At 37.3% G+C, this 15962-nt stretch overlaps 1 protein-coding gene across 1 annotated transcript in view; it reads right to left on the reverse strand.

Annotated features, from left to right (window-relative positions):
* Positions 1–15962, reverse strand: part of SPAG17 (sperm associated antigen 17) — a 117762-nt gene that overhangs the window by 56010 nt on the left and 45790 nt on the right. Inside the window, 8 exon segments of the mRNA XM_019474093.1 lie at positions 1259–1410; positions 1972–2083; positions 3706–3942; positions 5273–5367; positions 7027–7211; positions 11715–11869; positions 13409–13525; positions 14188–14276. Coding sequence (XP_019329638.1) covers positions 1259–1410; positions 1972–2083; positions 3706–3942; positions 5273–5367; positions 7027–7211; positions 11715–11869; positions 13409–13525; positions 14188–14276 — 1142 coding nt within the window.

Genomic DNA, 15962 nt, shown 5'->3' on the forward strand with positions numbered 1-15962 from the left:
GGATTTCCAGTATGGAGAACAGCTTCTTAAAACTGCGAGGAGCAGCAGAGAAGACTGCAAAAGAAGGTTAAGGCAGGCACCCAACACCTAGCCATCTCCCAGTTCTTTCATCAACAAGGCACACATGGTGAGACCTCATCTGCTCCTATTTACTGTCTGTCATTGCAACGTTGATTGGTGACTCCGCACCTGCAGGATGCTGTTTTGCCATTTTGACTGCATTAAAAGCTCACCATTGTACCATTCAGCCACTGCCAAGTATCAGAGTGGATTGATTCTTCTCTTTCTTACTGCCTTTCTATAAGGTACTCCTGTTTACACAGGAGGAATGCCTCTCACTTGTGCCAAGTGAATACAACTTGCCTCAGATGCTAGCACACTGGTGACTGAATGTACCATTTGACAGACCCCAGAGTGATACAGGACTACTTTCAGAAGGGCAGACAAGAAACATCTCATCTGTGGAAGGGATGCAAATTTTCTATTCAGACAACCTACAATTACATCAATGGTGGCAGTTGAAGCCAAGGACAGGAGCAAAAGCAGGATGTTTTCTAACACTGATGAAGATCAAAAGAGCTAACACACCTACCAAAAGTTATACTTTTCCAATACTCTTCAGTTCAGTAAGGACAATTCCATAGTGCTTTTGGCAAACATATACACAAATCGTTACAGACTGGCTTCCTTCTTGGAAACACACTCACCTGGGTTCAGAAAATACTTGGATTCAATGCTTTCTGAGTGTTAGCAACATGTCAACCAGCAGTAGAAGTCACTGAACTGCAGAAAGATCTGTTTCTACAGAAAAGGTCTTGAGGAGGCACTAATGCTACGGCCATCTGACCCACAAAAGGAGGTCCAGTTCCAAGGGGGAAATCTTCATGTTCAAGGGCAGACATTTATTCTGGTCACAATGGACATGATTCAGTTTGCATCTTCTTAGGCTTTCCCAGGCCACATTAAGATCTGAAGGAGTCCTCCACTAAAGAATAAAATTCTTTTCTTGAGGAATGGTGACTCTTTTCATTGATTTCCTTGCTTTGGAAAAGAGACTGGTTTGCACCTGTTGACCTGTACTGTGCTTCTACATCTTGGTAAGATCTCTCTACGTGGTGCTTAAGTCAGCCAACTGGATTTTTACTTCTATTTACAGAACACTGATCTTATTTACCTTCTGCCATTAGTAGGAATTTATTTTGTTAGTTGATACAGTTTGCATCCAATTACTAAATATGTCAAACTATTCATTCTTTACATCAGTGATGTCAATCCACTAACCTGATCTAATTTTCTGTTCTTCCTTAATTTCTTGCACTTCGATTTCTTTTAAGTTTTTCTTGGGGTCTGTGATATGAATGAAGAAATTGTGGTTGTCTTTTATCACTTTCACCTTTACCAAAGTTAGATCTGCAAAGCAACGGGATACTATTATTACTCCCAAAAGGCTTCAGAACTGCCCCGTGCCCAAAAAAATCCCTCCACCTGCAACTATAAAGCACACGAAAAGAAAATTGCTCAGAAGTGGACTGAATTGCTTAGCAGTGGACCGAGACAACAAAATTAAGGTTAGCTGAGTTTAGACTAAATATTCAAAAACTTCATGGCAATTAGATCTGAGAGACTGCAGAATAACCCCGTTGCTTAGATATATTGCATTTGACTGGACAAATTATTGGAACATACATTCTTGGAATACCATGCATTGGTTGCCATTGAACAGATAAACACAAACTGATTTTTCTCCATTTCCAATTTTCTGGTACTTTATTTATCTATCGATTGTTAACATACTACAGGAAAATGTAAACATTAGTAGTGAGAGAGGTTAATATGGAATTACATGGCACTCTCACAATGTCTTTAACTGAATTTCTATTACTGAGACGTGAAAAAGCATTTATGGATCAAGAAACTATGCCATCAGTTAGTAACCAAGTCAAAGCAACACATAAAGAATTGAAGAATCACCTTTTACAAACTCTATCTTCTCTACTTGAATCTGTCCTCCATCAGATGGGAAAAGATATTGACTGGTTCCTGATACTTGAATGAGATCCTCCCCTGTATTGTAGCCAAGAAACTGGAAAAACAAGTTTTAGATTACACGTAAATGAGAAAGGCAGAAGCCATGAAAGAGGCAAATGAAGGACAGATCATCAGGATCCCACTGTTCTAGTCAACGTATTTTGCTTAAATACTTAACTAATGTAATAACAATTTTAGCAAATAAATAGCAAGTTATTCTCATATCCAAATAATTTGTCAGTTACTAATTGAAGTAACCTGTTACACATAAGAGCAGAATCTGGTCCTTCAGTGGTATGGAGCCATCATGGAAACTGAAGAGTAGCAAGTAGAGTGGTGGCTTAACATATAATGGGAAGGAAAGAAAAATTCTGGCCAAGTACAAAGAGACAAAGCACAATGCCATGGGATCAGATAAAGGGCAGATAAAGATTCAGCTTTCCACCCTCTAGATTTTGGAATTCAGACACTGTAAATCTGATTCTTAGATTGCTGTACCTTCCAAACAGCCACAAATTGGCATAAATTAGGTGAGTGCACTCAAGTAAGTTCAGATTGAAATGTTATATATCTCCAAGTCTGAAGTCTGTACTCAAGCAAGTTTAGCCTAAATTTATTGACCTACGCAAGATTTGAATGCAACGCTTAGACTCTGCAAATATAAAGCAGTGCAAACTGTCTAAAAACTGTTTGGACACAACTAGTGAAGAGTTCCCTCTGTAAGAAATATCCCTCTGTTAATATAACAGGCAGAATAGCTTGTATTAGGGCACTCCAAGAACATCGAATACTGTGTTCAGTTTTGGGCCCCTCACTACAAGAAGGACGTTGAGGTGTTAGAGGGCGTCCAGAGAAGGGCAACGAAGCTGGTGAAGGGTCTGGAGAACAAGTCTTATGAGGAGCGGCTGAGGGAACTGGGGTTGTTTAGCCTGGAGAAGAGGAGGCTCAGGGGAGACCTCATCGCTCTCTACAACTACCTGAAAGGAGGTTGTAGCGAGGTGGGTGTTGGTCTCTTCTCCCAAGTAACAAAGAGTGGTTAAACTTTGGAACAGGCTGCCCAGGGAAGTGGTTGAGTCACCATCCCTGGAAGTATTTAAAAGACGTGTAGATGAGGTGCTTAGGGACATGGTTTAGTGGGCATGGTGGTGTTGGGTTGACGGTTGGACTTAATGATCTTAGAGGTCTTTTCCAACCTTAATGATTCTATGATTCTATGAATTTTGAAATAGGGAATGGAAGAAACAGTGAACTCCTTTTACCTGATTTCCAATGTGGACAGCCAAAACTTCAACTAGGTCTAGCAGTCCCCGAATATGGGAGTTGGAACAGGTCTTTATGTTCCCCTTTCCTACCCTCTCCCATGAAAATCACATTTTAGGCAAAATTCATCCCATAAATATATTTTCCATGGGCACAAAACCACGATCAACTTATCTTTGTGTTCATGTCATATACACTGAAAACCACCCAAGTTAATTGAATGGTCTTGTGTAGGATAACCTTAAACATCAGAAACTGCTTTCCAAAACTTTTAGGAAAGGATCTGCTGCTAAAATGATGGCATTAAAAAAGATGTAGTTAGGCTTAATTTACCCTGAACTCCAATTTCACAATGGATAATAGCTTTGCTGTAATCTTAGCACTTTCCTAACGTGGTGCAATAATACGACTCCTTACCTTATAAACTTTCTCAGAATGTGGTTCTGGGACGCTGTGATCTTCCTCAAGTTCAGGGGCTTTTGCTGGCTCATCTTTAAACTTCTCTTTGGAAGATTTCTTGTTGGAACCTTTACTTTCTTCATGTATTATTATCTCGTGTCCTTTCTTTTTACCTCCCAAATTTTCTTTTTTTCCTTTTTTTGCTTCCTGACGTTGTTCTTCCTCTAGTAATCGGCCCTGCTCCTCCTTCCAAGCCTACATTAAATGTTAGGAATTCAAATGACTGTAGTTCTCTTGTATTACAAGATATCTCATATGTGCATGCTGAAAAGAGTACAAGTAAACAAACTCAAAGGAACCAATGTTCTAAGTCACTCACATGTTTTCCAAATGTGTCTACAGTTTTACAGTATTACACACTATATTTTGCATAAGATTACTGACTCATTCAATCCACAGGATCAGTCATTCTTGACCACAGGAGATATATCAGATGATTATTTGTATCTTACACATTCAGTCATAAACGAATTATTTTGTTGTGCACTTTTCCACAATGTTTATCACCAAATCAGAACGCATCACTGGTATTAGTTTATCCCCAAAATGCAACTGTGAGATAAAATGATTTTATTCTTTTACAGAAAGAGGAATGAGGTATCAATACCAGAAATATCAACTTGTATCAGGAAGACAACAAGAGAGACACGAAATTTTCCATAGTATTTAGGGCTTTGTAGCATTTCATATTCTAAGCATACCAAAGCACAAACATTTCTGTGGAAGAAATGGTAAGCATTCACAGTTACAAGTTAGGCATTAGCCTATCTTGAGCCGTGCCAGCTCAAGTTGAGTACCCAGGAACTGGTTAACACCATTCCATATCTACATTCCAATATCAGTCCTTTAAGTGCAGAGCAATACACACTATAAGAAAGATAAGACATACTATGGCTGTGAGGAGTCAAAAAAAGCAGGAGAGTACAACATCAATTAAGCTAGATTTGTGCAAAGTAACAGATAGTGCCAATGCTAAGACTTAAAAAACCATGTGCTTAACTCCTAACTCAGCCAGAAACTTACTGTGTGAACCTAGGCAAGTCAATTCATCTGTAGTGCATGACCGTGCTCTACATCTATAAAATGGGATTCTCTGTCATAAGGGAACTCTGAGGTACCATATTTACACTCCTTAATTTCAAAGAGATGTAGATAGTGAAAGTAGGAGTTGGGTACATAAGTACTTCCATGAATGTGGGTCTTATGTTTTCATAGCTTTATAACCAGAAAACTTCAACGAGAAGTAGGATATTATCCATAACTCTCATTTCCTAGTTCTGCAATTATGAATTGCTTTTGGAATGTCTAGTCTAACTCCAAACAGTCTTCCCTTAAGAAAATAACATAATATAACTGTATCAATAAGGAATAAATTAAAGAAAACAAGACATAAAGCAAACAAAAAATAGCCAAGAGCAGAAAAACTAAGAGGACTGAGTCAAGTCTACGTAAGAATGAAGGCTTACCTTCCTGGGAAAGCAGTGTTATTTAGTCCATTTCAGAAACATACATATTTTTGCCTCACCTTTAGAGAACCTTCTCTGATAAAAGGACTTTTTTCATCGTTGGATTGAGATTCTGGAATAGTCTCCATTACGTTCTCAGGTCCTGACATGCTGCCTTTAAGAAACGAAAGGGGAATAAATGAGTTTATATGAAAATTGAATAATTTAAAAAAAATGGAAAAATAAAAATAAAAGAAGCACAAGTAAATTAAAAAAATATATATTTGTAAATAATAAAAGTATAAAAGTAGAATAAAATGTTAAATATTTTTAGAGATAAAATAGAAAGACTGTTCGGGTTAGAAGAAACTTATCCGACAAATAGTATTATTTGATAGTCATAACTGGGGACCAAATATGCTAAATAATATATCAACATATTTAAAGACTCACTCTCTACTTCTTCCTATTGAAGGCTTTGCTCCTGCAACAAGATTTTTTTTTAATGCAGATGAGCAATGCTGAATAAACAATAAGCAGTATTTATTAGTTTTGCTACTACCACTGTTCCAGAATTCAGATCCAGTGCTTTAACCAGCTCACCAAATGCCAGAACAAGCTCAACACCAGAATCATAGATACTACAACCTTTCGAGTCAAAAAAGTGAATAAATGCTGTCTGAACCTTCAAACCTTCACTAAAGAAACACTTACCATATCCCCTGTTTACTATTAGGGCTTTATAGCATCTATGACTCATGAAAAGGGTATCTCTCTAGGTGTGTGGTTTTATATCATGCTTGGATACCCATCATGCTAGAAAAGATAAATTAAAGTACACTATCGGAAACTTCTACTTACATTACTTTGTTTTAAAAAGTAAAAATTGCAGTGTGGGTTACAGCACTACCAATGAAATTGAAGTCACCTAAATACACTGTTGCCCATCTGCATGTCCCAGCTAGAGGTGATTATCTTCTTTCAGCAAGTGAACTTCTCTATGAATCATATCTGTCATGAGGCACCAGATGCGCAAGACTCAATCTAGCTCCTGTCACAGCTAGATAGGTACAAATTATGATTTAGAAGTCATAACTGTCCTTTCGGTTTCCAAACTATAATCAGACGTGTTAATTGGGTTGAGGAATAACTTTCCTATTTTTGTAAATGCTAATTGCTAGTACTAGAAGGTTTCAAGGTGCCTTCTCAAAGAAGGTGAGACTAAATATCAATGCAAGGCTAAATATCAACAGATCATTGTTAATACCATTTAAATACACAAATAGACAATTTGGACAAAAGTTCTCTTTTGACAAAAGGGGTTTTCAGATTTTGCTGCCTGCTCAACAGTTACTGTATGAACTGCTTACAATTTTCACTATCCAAAATCTTGCTTGTAATTAAAGTTTGCTCTGCAGTCTAGTCAATTCCAGTTTCCAGTTTTAGCTTCTAGCCCACAGCTTCTGACTTCCAGCTTTTATCCTGCCCTTTTAAAAAGGAATTTTCCTGAACCGTGTTACCAATTTTAACTACTGCTCATCTCTTCACATGTTCAGTCATCTAAACAGAGGTTCATATTTGTATGTAATCCTTAAATAAACACAGCTACTGTAAATGTAAATTGACATTAAAGGTCTCCGTTTTCAGAACAGAGGATGATGCAGAATATTTAAATATGTGTATTTAATTCATTTCAAAACATATTTAAGTCTATACAGATGACAAAACAAGGTTACCCTATGAAAAAATATATGCAGTTCTGCTCTAACGACTTTGGGTCTCAGCACTCAACATGAAAAATGAATTTACTAGGATAAAACAAAAAGATACCTACTTTTGGCTTTCTTAGGGAAGCCATTTTTTTTGACAGCACATGCAGACAATTCAAAAGGTCCTTCTGCCATGGCTTTTTCCAGTTTAAGAGACTCTATTTCCTTAGCCATCTTCTCTTCTTGATATTTGACTTCTTCCTCTTTCACCCAGTCTTCAATTGAGTTGGCCACCAGCTCGAGATAGTTCCTGAAAAGCACAACATTCCTCTATTTACCATAATACAGTTTTCACTAATATGATTTCAGGTCAAACAAAAGCACTTGGCTTCTCAGTTTCTTATATAAATATTATTCTATAACCTTTGAGAGAAGGCTTGCATTTGACAGGGTTTCGCTCAGTTTTTACAGGAGCTGGTACTTTTGCCTGGCTGGTATTTGCTTAATATATCTTATGTTTGGGATTTTAGTTCTCCTTTCTGCAGAGATATTAGAAACTTGTCTTCCAAAGAATGCCTGCCCTCAAAGAAAATCCAGAAAGTCAGAAAACATGGAGACATTCAGTTTAAGAAAGGTTGAGACTAATTCTCCTCCTCACTGTTTTACCACCAGGGTATTTTCTTAGTTGCTCTTGATTTATGTTGTCTTTTAGAATACACTTCATTTGTTTGTTCAGCAACTAAGGAGGTGTTACTCTATTTAATTTCTAGCTCTTCTTTATTGGTGTGACAAGAAAAGTGCTTGGAAATTGTTATCCAAATCCAGATTAGAGAATCAATGCACTGTAGCCTGGCGTAAATTAAGAATATTCACAATTAACTGCTGAATGACAAACTGATCCAGAGTTTGCAGCTGGTATCGGTAGTTGCATTGTCTCATCTTCCAAAGGTGTCTGACATGACTGCTAAAATAGTTCATTGGGAACAGCTGCTTCCAAGGTAGGATGAAGCCTGGAAGTCTTGTATGCAGTTGTCACTCAACCCCTTGTTTGGAGTGTTATCTTAATTCTTTAAAGTAAAATTCTTCACGTGTGCAAAACTGAAAGGGGCTTTTAAAGAATGCATAAGATTCAGTTGTTGTATCTTCACAATGTTTTGCATTTATAAGTTCAAGATGATTCAATTGTACCTCATGACAGTTTTAAAGTTCTTATTGCAGCATTACATTGTATGTCCAAGAGAATTAATATGTAGACTATCTACACAGACTGGAGATGTATACACTTCATGTACAGCTTAAAGATACACAAGTCTCTCACAGGTCCTGCAATGTACGTGGAGCCTGCTTTGGGAGACTTGCATGGAGAAACTGTTGATCACACACTCCGTACAGACAAGGTGACTCTGGTTGTATCTGAAGAAAAGTGTACAAGCTATAAAAACAAAGGTGTTGAAAACAAAAGGCAAAACTAGGTTGGAACCTAGAGTTGCCAGTACTAGAATAACTTGAAGATGAATATACGTTATAAATAAAAAAGAGATTATTCGCATGGAAAATATTTTAGGGCAATGAAACGGTCATTCAAAGTCAAAAATACACATTCTATTAATATGTATTCTGATGTCTCTACTGCCAATGTCTGACTCAGAATCATTTCTCAGAAAGGATTATTCTTTTCCAGTAACTTGTGTAATGTGTTTACTATGAAACAGTAAACAAATGTCATTAAGATTAACTTTGAGCAAAAGAATAGTTTTGATAATGTCTGAATTCATTTGGCTTCCTGTTAGAGCGGCCACTTATCCTAACCAGAGTTGAAATGTTTTATACGCACACATATCACTGCAGGTACATGTGTACCTTCGGATCCCCTTAGTAGCATCCATTGGATTTCATAGGTAGCCTCCTGCTGCCTACCCTTTGAACAGCACAATTCCTGAATTTTTGGATGTTCTACATGAACTACAGGACCTGATATCCATAGAGAAAAAGGAAGGGTAACTGGGATCTCCGGGAGCAAAAGCTGCTGCAATGTAAGAAATTTAATTTCCCCCTCGCACGAGAATTTGCTGTAACAGGACCCACTGTAACCAACTGATTAGCAGGTAACAGAAGTATATTCCAGACAGCAAGTACGGAACAACCCGACAAAGCGTGTCTGTGGTCTGTAAGATGTCACAATAAAGAAGTAACAAAGGTAGAGAACTCCTAACAGAGAGATAGTCAAGCACAGCATCTGTTGTGTATTTATAACTCTCCTGTGGTGAAAGTGTGACTCTTAAATATATCCCAAAAATTAGAATGATAGTAATTTTAATAAAAGGAAAATCAATAAATTATTACTAAACTCATCAGGAGCCAGTTATTTCATACAAAGGTAAAAACCAGTAATACTACTGCTTAATTAATAAGTAGGGTTTGTGCCTGTTTCTGGCAACTTAGTGGGATCTGGAAGCTAATGCAGGCAACAGCTTGAAGCACTCCAGGTATTTAAAGACTGTCTTCCACAGAAGTGTTATGTTGCTTGGAAACATACACTAGCAAGTATTTATGATACTTTGTCTGGAAATCTGAAATGATCTTTAGCAAAAAGGTTGAATAAGGTCAGAAATTGTGCTGATTATTTCGCAGCCAAAAGGCAGGTATAGATGCCACATAACAGAACCAAACGAGAGCCCATAGCTCTTCAAAGATACTAAGTAGCATACATAGCAGTGACATTGGATATTTCTATGAAACAAGAGCAAAGCCAAACCTTACTACCTTTCATGCCACTCCATGCAAGGAGTTTCTTTAGGAACTCCTTGCTGCTTTGAAACAGAACCCGATGAAGTGTCACTGAACAAAGATGGCATGCCCCAAGCAGAAGCTATCTTTAATGTCTAAGCCTTGTTTCCAGTGTATGTGGAAGAGTAAGAAGGAGGAAGCATATAGCTATTCCATCCTCAACTGAATTATAATGCATCTACCAGAGAACATGCTTCATTCCTTCTTTGGATAAAAAATTAGCGACTTTTGTTTTGCAGGTATCAAGAGCTCTTCCCATTTTTCAACTGGCCTTGAATTGACTATTTCAATGCCCTTTCAAGGTGACCAGCCAAATCATTATAGGACCCCACAGATGAAGAGTTGTTGTTTCAAGGATAAACGCTTCCTGAGATGGTCTGGTTCCTCACTATCTGCTCCTACAGACAACACAACAACAATATGCGATTGGGATGAGCTGTTACTCAGTGTATGTAAACACCAAGTGACATGTTAGATGTACTAGGGTATGTGACCTGGTCTCCAGTGTCTGTTCCAAAAGAGTATGGGACTCCTCTGGGTCTCATGTCATATGTGCCAGCCCTGTGCGGACATCTCAGAAACACCAGGCAGCTAAACTGGCACCAGGTGTTTATGTTTAAGCAACTTGAATCAGGCCTTTAATGTCCAGTGCCCCAAAGAAGAGTAAGAACAGCTGGCAAAGTAAACAGCTCTAGGCTCCAACAGACTTTTGTGTAACAGACTGAGACCACTGACCCTCTGCCTGGATCTATCTGAATGCAAGACCCAGGTTTATTTGAACACACCATCTTTCACTATCTTTTGGGGAAGATTTCAGCTGTTATATACATGCAAAAAATTGACTGACCCCACATTTAGTGGATTTGCCCAACAACCACAAAACAGCCAGCATTTTCTCCAAGGAATTTTGTGTTTCTGCTGGTCAATCTCTTCTGGCTCTGGTCCCAGTCACTGCTGATCACAACAGCTTCTTTTCATGGAAAATAATTTAAGTCCAAGTGCCTGGAAAGCTGAGATAGACTCACACAGAGTTCCCTGACTGAGCACAAGGATACAAAATTCAATACAAAATATGTCTTCAGGAAGGCACAATTTGCCTATTTAGCATTCAAACCTGTTCAAATATATAGGTACCAACAAAAGTTGCTATTAGAAGATTCCCATATTCTGACAAATGAGGCACTGCACTTAGAAAGGGATGCCTGCAAACAAGTTGGGGGTGTGTTGTCCACTGGATAATTTGCTTGAAATTCTATTTGATAAATCGAATCTAATTAATCCATAGAGCGCCAGAGTGACATGGTAAAAGATAGCTCAGCTGTCTCTCCATGGCATTATAGTTTCTTTACATATCAGTACATGGACACATATTCTATTCTTGGCCAATTATTTGGAATAGCAGTTAGGTCCACATCATCATTTATATCACTGTTTCAGTGCAAAAAAGTATTCCAAAATGAACAGGTCCACTGACAAAAGCTGTAATAGTGGACACATCAACCACTTGCATACCTTTAACTGGTAAGCAGATAGTGACAAGGAATTAAGAAGAATGTGGTATTCTGTGAAAAAATTATTCTAATATCAATAAAGGGCTTCTAGCTTTTTTCGGAAAATTTTCCCAGTGACACTCGCCCAGTTTATGTATACATAGTTGAAAAGCCTGATAATTATATTCTTAGACAGAATTTTCTTTTTAACCTCCCTCACCTGAAGTGTCCTCAACATAATTTTCTTGATGTGGATATCCCTAATATGACTTTGCGTGTATGTGTGCATTATATATATTTTTATAGTTTGTGATAAGGAGTCACATACAGTTACTGCATGGTTCTCCACACTCAGAAAAGCTTTGTCTCAATAGAATTCTTTTGATATAGCACTGCTTTCCACCTGCGTGACTTGCTTTCTCATAAGTGTGTTACATCATGGTATCTTTTAGTTTCAAAGCTTTGCCCCAAGCGTAGCCGTGCAGGCTTTAATTGAAAATGACTGTGAATGAGACATGAAAGATAAAATCAATTACCTGAATCCAACATTAGAGTGCAATGCAATATCCCAAGTCTCTTGGCACAAATGATACTGATTCATAGGATTGTGAAGAACCATTAGCAAAGAGTTATCTTGGGTACGATAAAAGGAATCAATACATCTATATTCTTGGGATGCAGTATGAAGAACCTGAAAAAGGAAAGAAATAAAGGTACATCCTCCCTGCAGACAGCAGCATATGTACAGATGCTACACAGCACAGCTTTTAGAAAAAGGTGCTTCAGAACGTCACTCTCCTACAAGATGTACGCAAAGCATTTGGATTCCAGCAATCCTAAGTGTTCAGGCAGATGGAAATTGAAACTCCACTGCTATTCATATTGAGAAGAGGCAGTCACTATGCTCCACCTTCTGAGACTGGCCATGAATGAAAAAGTTCAGCTAAATAATAAGCAAATAAATTTAAATATTAAATAAATACTTAAATTTAATTGAGTGTTTAAATAAATAAATAGTAAATAAAAGCAGAACTATCATATACCAGTTAAAAAGAAAACAAATTTACTGGTTTTTAGCTCAGTTAAGTTTACTTGGTATACAATTTGCTATGCTATGACTGCACATCTCTGAGATTTACTGTGTTCTGTATTATTGCACTCTGTTCCGTACTGCCCCATCATTTTCAATGTTTACATTGTCTACAGGCTGAAACTTATTTTATAGTTATAGCTAGAAGAAAGCCTTCTTTGAAAGTACTATTTTTACAGAACTATGCAACTGAGGTAAAACTGAAATACTTCCATATCAACAAACATTCTCTTTAAACATGAAAACCTTAATATCAGCTGGTGTAAAAATTATGTTCAGATGTGACATGTAGTATAAGGAAATATGGAAATATTCTTATAAAATGTTATTTTCTGTTGCAGTTATTTTCCACCAGTATCTTTTGACTAGATTCACTAATTATTGACAGTTCAGTTAGTATTAGCTATTTATGTTGCACAAGAAGGAATTCCCCATGTACTGAAATGTATGACTAGACTTTAAAGTTGTGATGCTAAAGCAGTGCTGAAAAAGTCCAAGCAGCCTTTCCTTCATCCATGTATAGCATGTGGCAGGATCAAATAAGAATTGCAGTATATGAAGCTCAAGGCAGCACAGGAACTAATGATCCACTCCTCCCAAGAGAATGCCTACTAACTTAAGCCATCTACACTTGAACTTATCTTTCACATTTGTCGCTCTGTCTTTCTGCAAGATGAGTTTTAGTCTTTAGCTTGCAAGATTTCTATAAATGAAGCTTGTAGCCCTGAAAGGGTGAAGTACCATTACAATAAAATCTTCTATTTGCCCATAAAACATATGCTGCATAGGTACTTGAAAAGTATGCTTTCACATACATCACATAATGAGTCCCATAACTGCCAGGGAGGATCACCCCTAAGGGCAAGATCATTCTGCCTCCATCACACATTTAGCTAAAAGACTCACTACCAAAAAGGACAGCTGCAGTTTGGCCAAACCAGGAAATAAAAACCCATTACAAACTAAATTTCACACAAGAAACTGAAAAGCAGCTAAAGAAAAATGGGTTTTGGTAAAAATGTAAAAGGGATAAAACTGAATCAACTACCTAGCAAGGAAATACCCTGTACTCTGCTACTAATTCTTTGTACAGCATTCTGAGGGGTGACTGTATGTATAAGATTGTCAGTTCACAGATACCTGAAGAAGAACACGGGGTTGAAAATGCTCAGCAAAACTCCAGTCTGTCAAACAACGCCTCTGTGTCTTTTTTATTTCTTCTAAGTTTGGTCCTAGGCCATAATTTTCCAGACTCACCTCAAAATACACCAAAACAAAATAATGAATATCAACTTTTCAGTGTCAGTTGTATTAAATTAACTGTAATCTTGTTGACTTAATAGACAGCATCCCATGTTGCATCACAGTTAATTGCATAATGCTGCACATGTGTAGACCCGTATGGCACTATTTAATAAAAAACACAATTACTCCCAAAGGTTTTTGGTCTTGGCTTTTTTATGGCAAACATAATCTAAATATTTTTATTATTAGGTTATATGTTTTTGAGTTCTGTAAGCAATTATGAATATTTAAACATGTCCTATGAAGTAATTTTAAAATTGCTATATTTATCCAGGGCTGTATGGCAGGCAGGTGTTTCTGAAGATGCCAAACTACACAGTCTGTTAGTGTGATACAGTTTGGCAATTTCTCTCACTTTCTCATGCTAGTATTTGACCCCTGGTATTCAGTGAAACCAGCATAGAATTGTCATTAGTAGCTTCACCAAGACCCATCACCTTAGAACTCAAAGAAAGTGATTTCATAGTGCTTATGGCACTATTTGCCAAACATCACAAAATTGACATTTGCATGCAGCATTGCTAAGGAATCCCCAGCAACATGTCCTGTCACTAAACAGTATCTTCTGTTGTCTCATGCTATAGAGCACAGTTTATTCCATTCCTCACACTTGCCGTATCAGAAATAAAAAGATGCAATTCTTTGTTCAAAACAGGATCAGCCAGACCATCTCTTCCATCTTTGCCATTTGTTTCTGTATGTCCTGGAAATTGAAAGCAGAATTTTAAGAAGTGTTCCAGAAATTTCAGCCCTAAACACTAAGGTTGGAGTGATGCAATTTCCTTAGCCTCCCTGATGAGATTGCTATCAAGTTGAAGCTTCCTTTTATGACACTAGACCAATAAATACATGATCAGCTCTGCCACACTTCTTTCCTACAAGAGCACTTTGAAATCCAGGGGCAACAAGTGCCAGAGTTCATTTAAAAAAAAAAAAAGAGAGAGAGAGAGAAAAGAACTCCTTATAAGACCCACTTAAATCATCCTCTTATTTGTCCTATACTGGCCTTGCATGGTCAAAAGATTAAAAATACTCTAAGAAGTGTCCTCAAGACTCATACACAGAGAGAAAAGACTCCTTATAAGACCCACTTAAATCATCCTCTTATTTGTCCTATACTGGCCTTGCATGGTCAAAAGATTAAAAATACTCTAAGTGTCCTCAAGACTCATACACAAAGAACCATTTTTCTGCTTACTATACAAGAGAATCAGTAACAAGCATTCCTTTGCACAGATGACATAAAAAAGAGGGCAAAATAAATTATTTTGATATTTTCACATATTTTTGAAAAATGCAACATTTTAAACTTGAAATTAATTGGATTTATAGAGTTCTACAAGCGACTGACAGAGTATTACTTCTGCCAAGGATCTGACCAGTCATTCCTGATAAACTGTCGTTGTTACAATGGGCACCTGATAGGAATAGGATCACATGGAGACTAACTTCTATGCTCTCATAATTTTCTGAAATAATTTCCTTTTAATAGAATTATTTATGCCCAGAGTTAGGGCAGAGGTCATTAATATTTGATCAAAATACACACGTACAAGAAAAATACTCTTCCCGGAAGAAAATACTCTGGAGAGTATTTGTTCGTAAGTGGCTCATAACCAGCGCAGCTTCCAGACATATATCTGGCTCTGCTTCCCTAGGAAACTGGACCTGTTTACTGACTGCCTTTAGAAGATTTAAGAAATCGGAAAGCAAAAGTTTTCTCTTCCTGGTATTTGCTTTAGTGTTGCAGAAGTGATGAAATGTTGGAAGCTATGTTTGTAACTGCAATATTTAGTATTGTGACCAGCATAAAAGTAAAATAAACTAACACCCAAAAAAGGTTCCCAAAATTCGGAAGAGAGGCAGATAAGCAGGATTCAATTTTGTCTGCTCCGACCTTCTAAGGAAAGGATCCCATCTAAGCTGGTTGCCTAGGCATCTATATTAGGAAAGCATGGGCAACATCATGAATCTAAAGGTACAGCAGCTTAAACTGACCTAATTTCTATTTTTCTCACATCCCAGAAAAATAATCTCCTTTTTAATGTTGCTTCTTGGCCAACACTGCTCCAACACTGCTCCAGGCCAACAACTTTTCATTATGTTAGAATCTGCAGAAGGAGATGATGTAGAACTTGCAGAAAATTCACTCTGCATTGTCTACAAGAGATCTCCATCTCTGATCCTTCTATCTAAAATGTCCCCATTCTAATATGAATGAGATAGTTATAACGGCTCAAATGTCACACAGTAACTTGCTAAAGATACACTAATTGCACAGACTGCAAATTAAGTAAGAAAAGAATTTACAGAAAAAAGTACGTATGCCTGTGTAATTACAACATATAGCACACCTTTTTTTAATTTTCAACTTTTTACATCACCTTCT

This window comes from Aptenodytes forsteri, unplaced genomic scaffold (genome assembly GCF_000699145.1).
Source record: "Aptenodytes forsteri isolate BGI_AS27 unplaced genomic scaffold, ASM69914v1 Scaffold216, whole genome shotgun sequence".
Classification (NCBI taxonomy): domain Eukaryota; kingdom Metazoa; phylum Chordata; class Aves; order Sphenisciformes; family Spheniscidae; genus Aptenodytes; species Aptenodytes forsteri.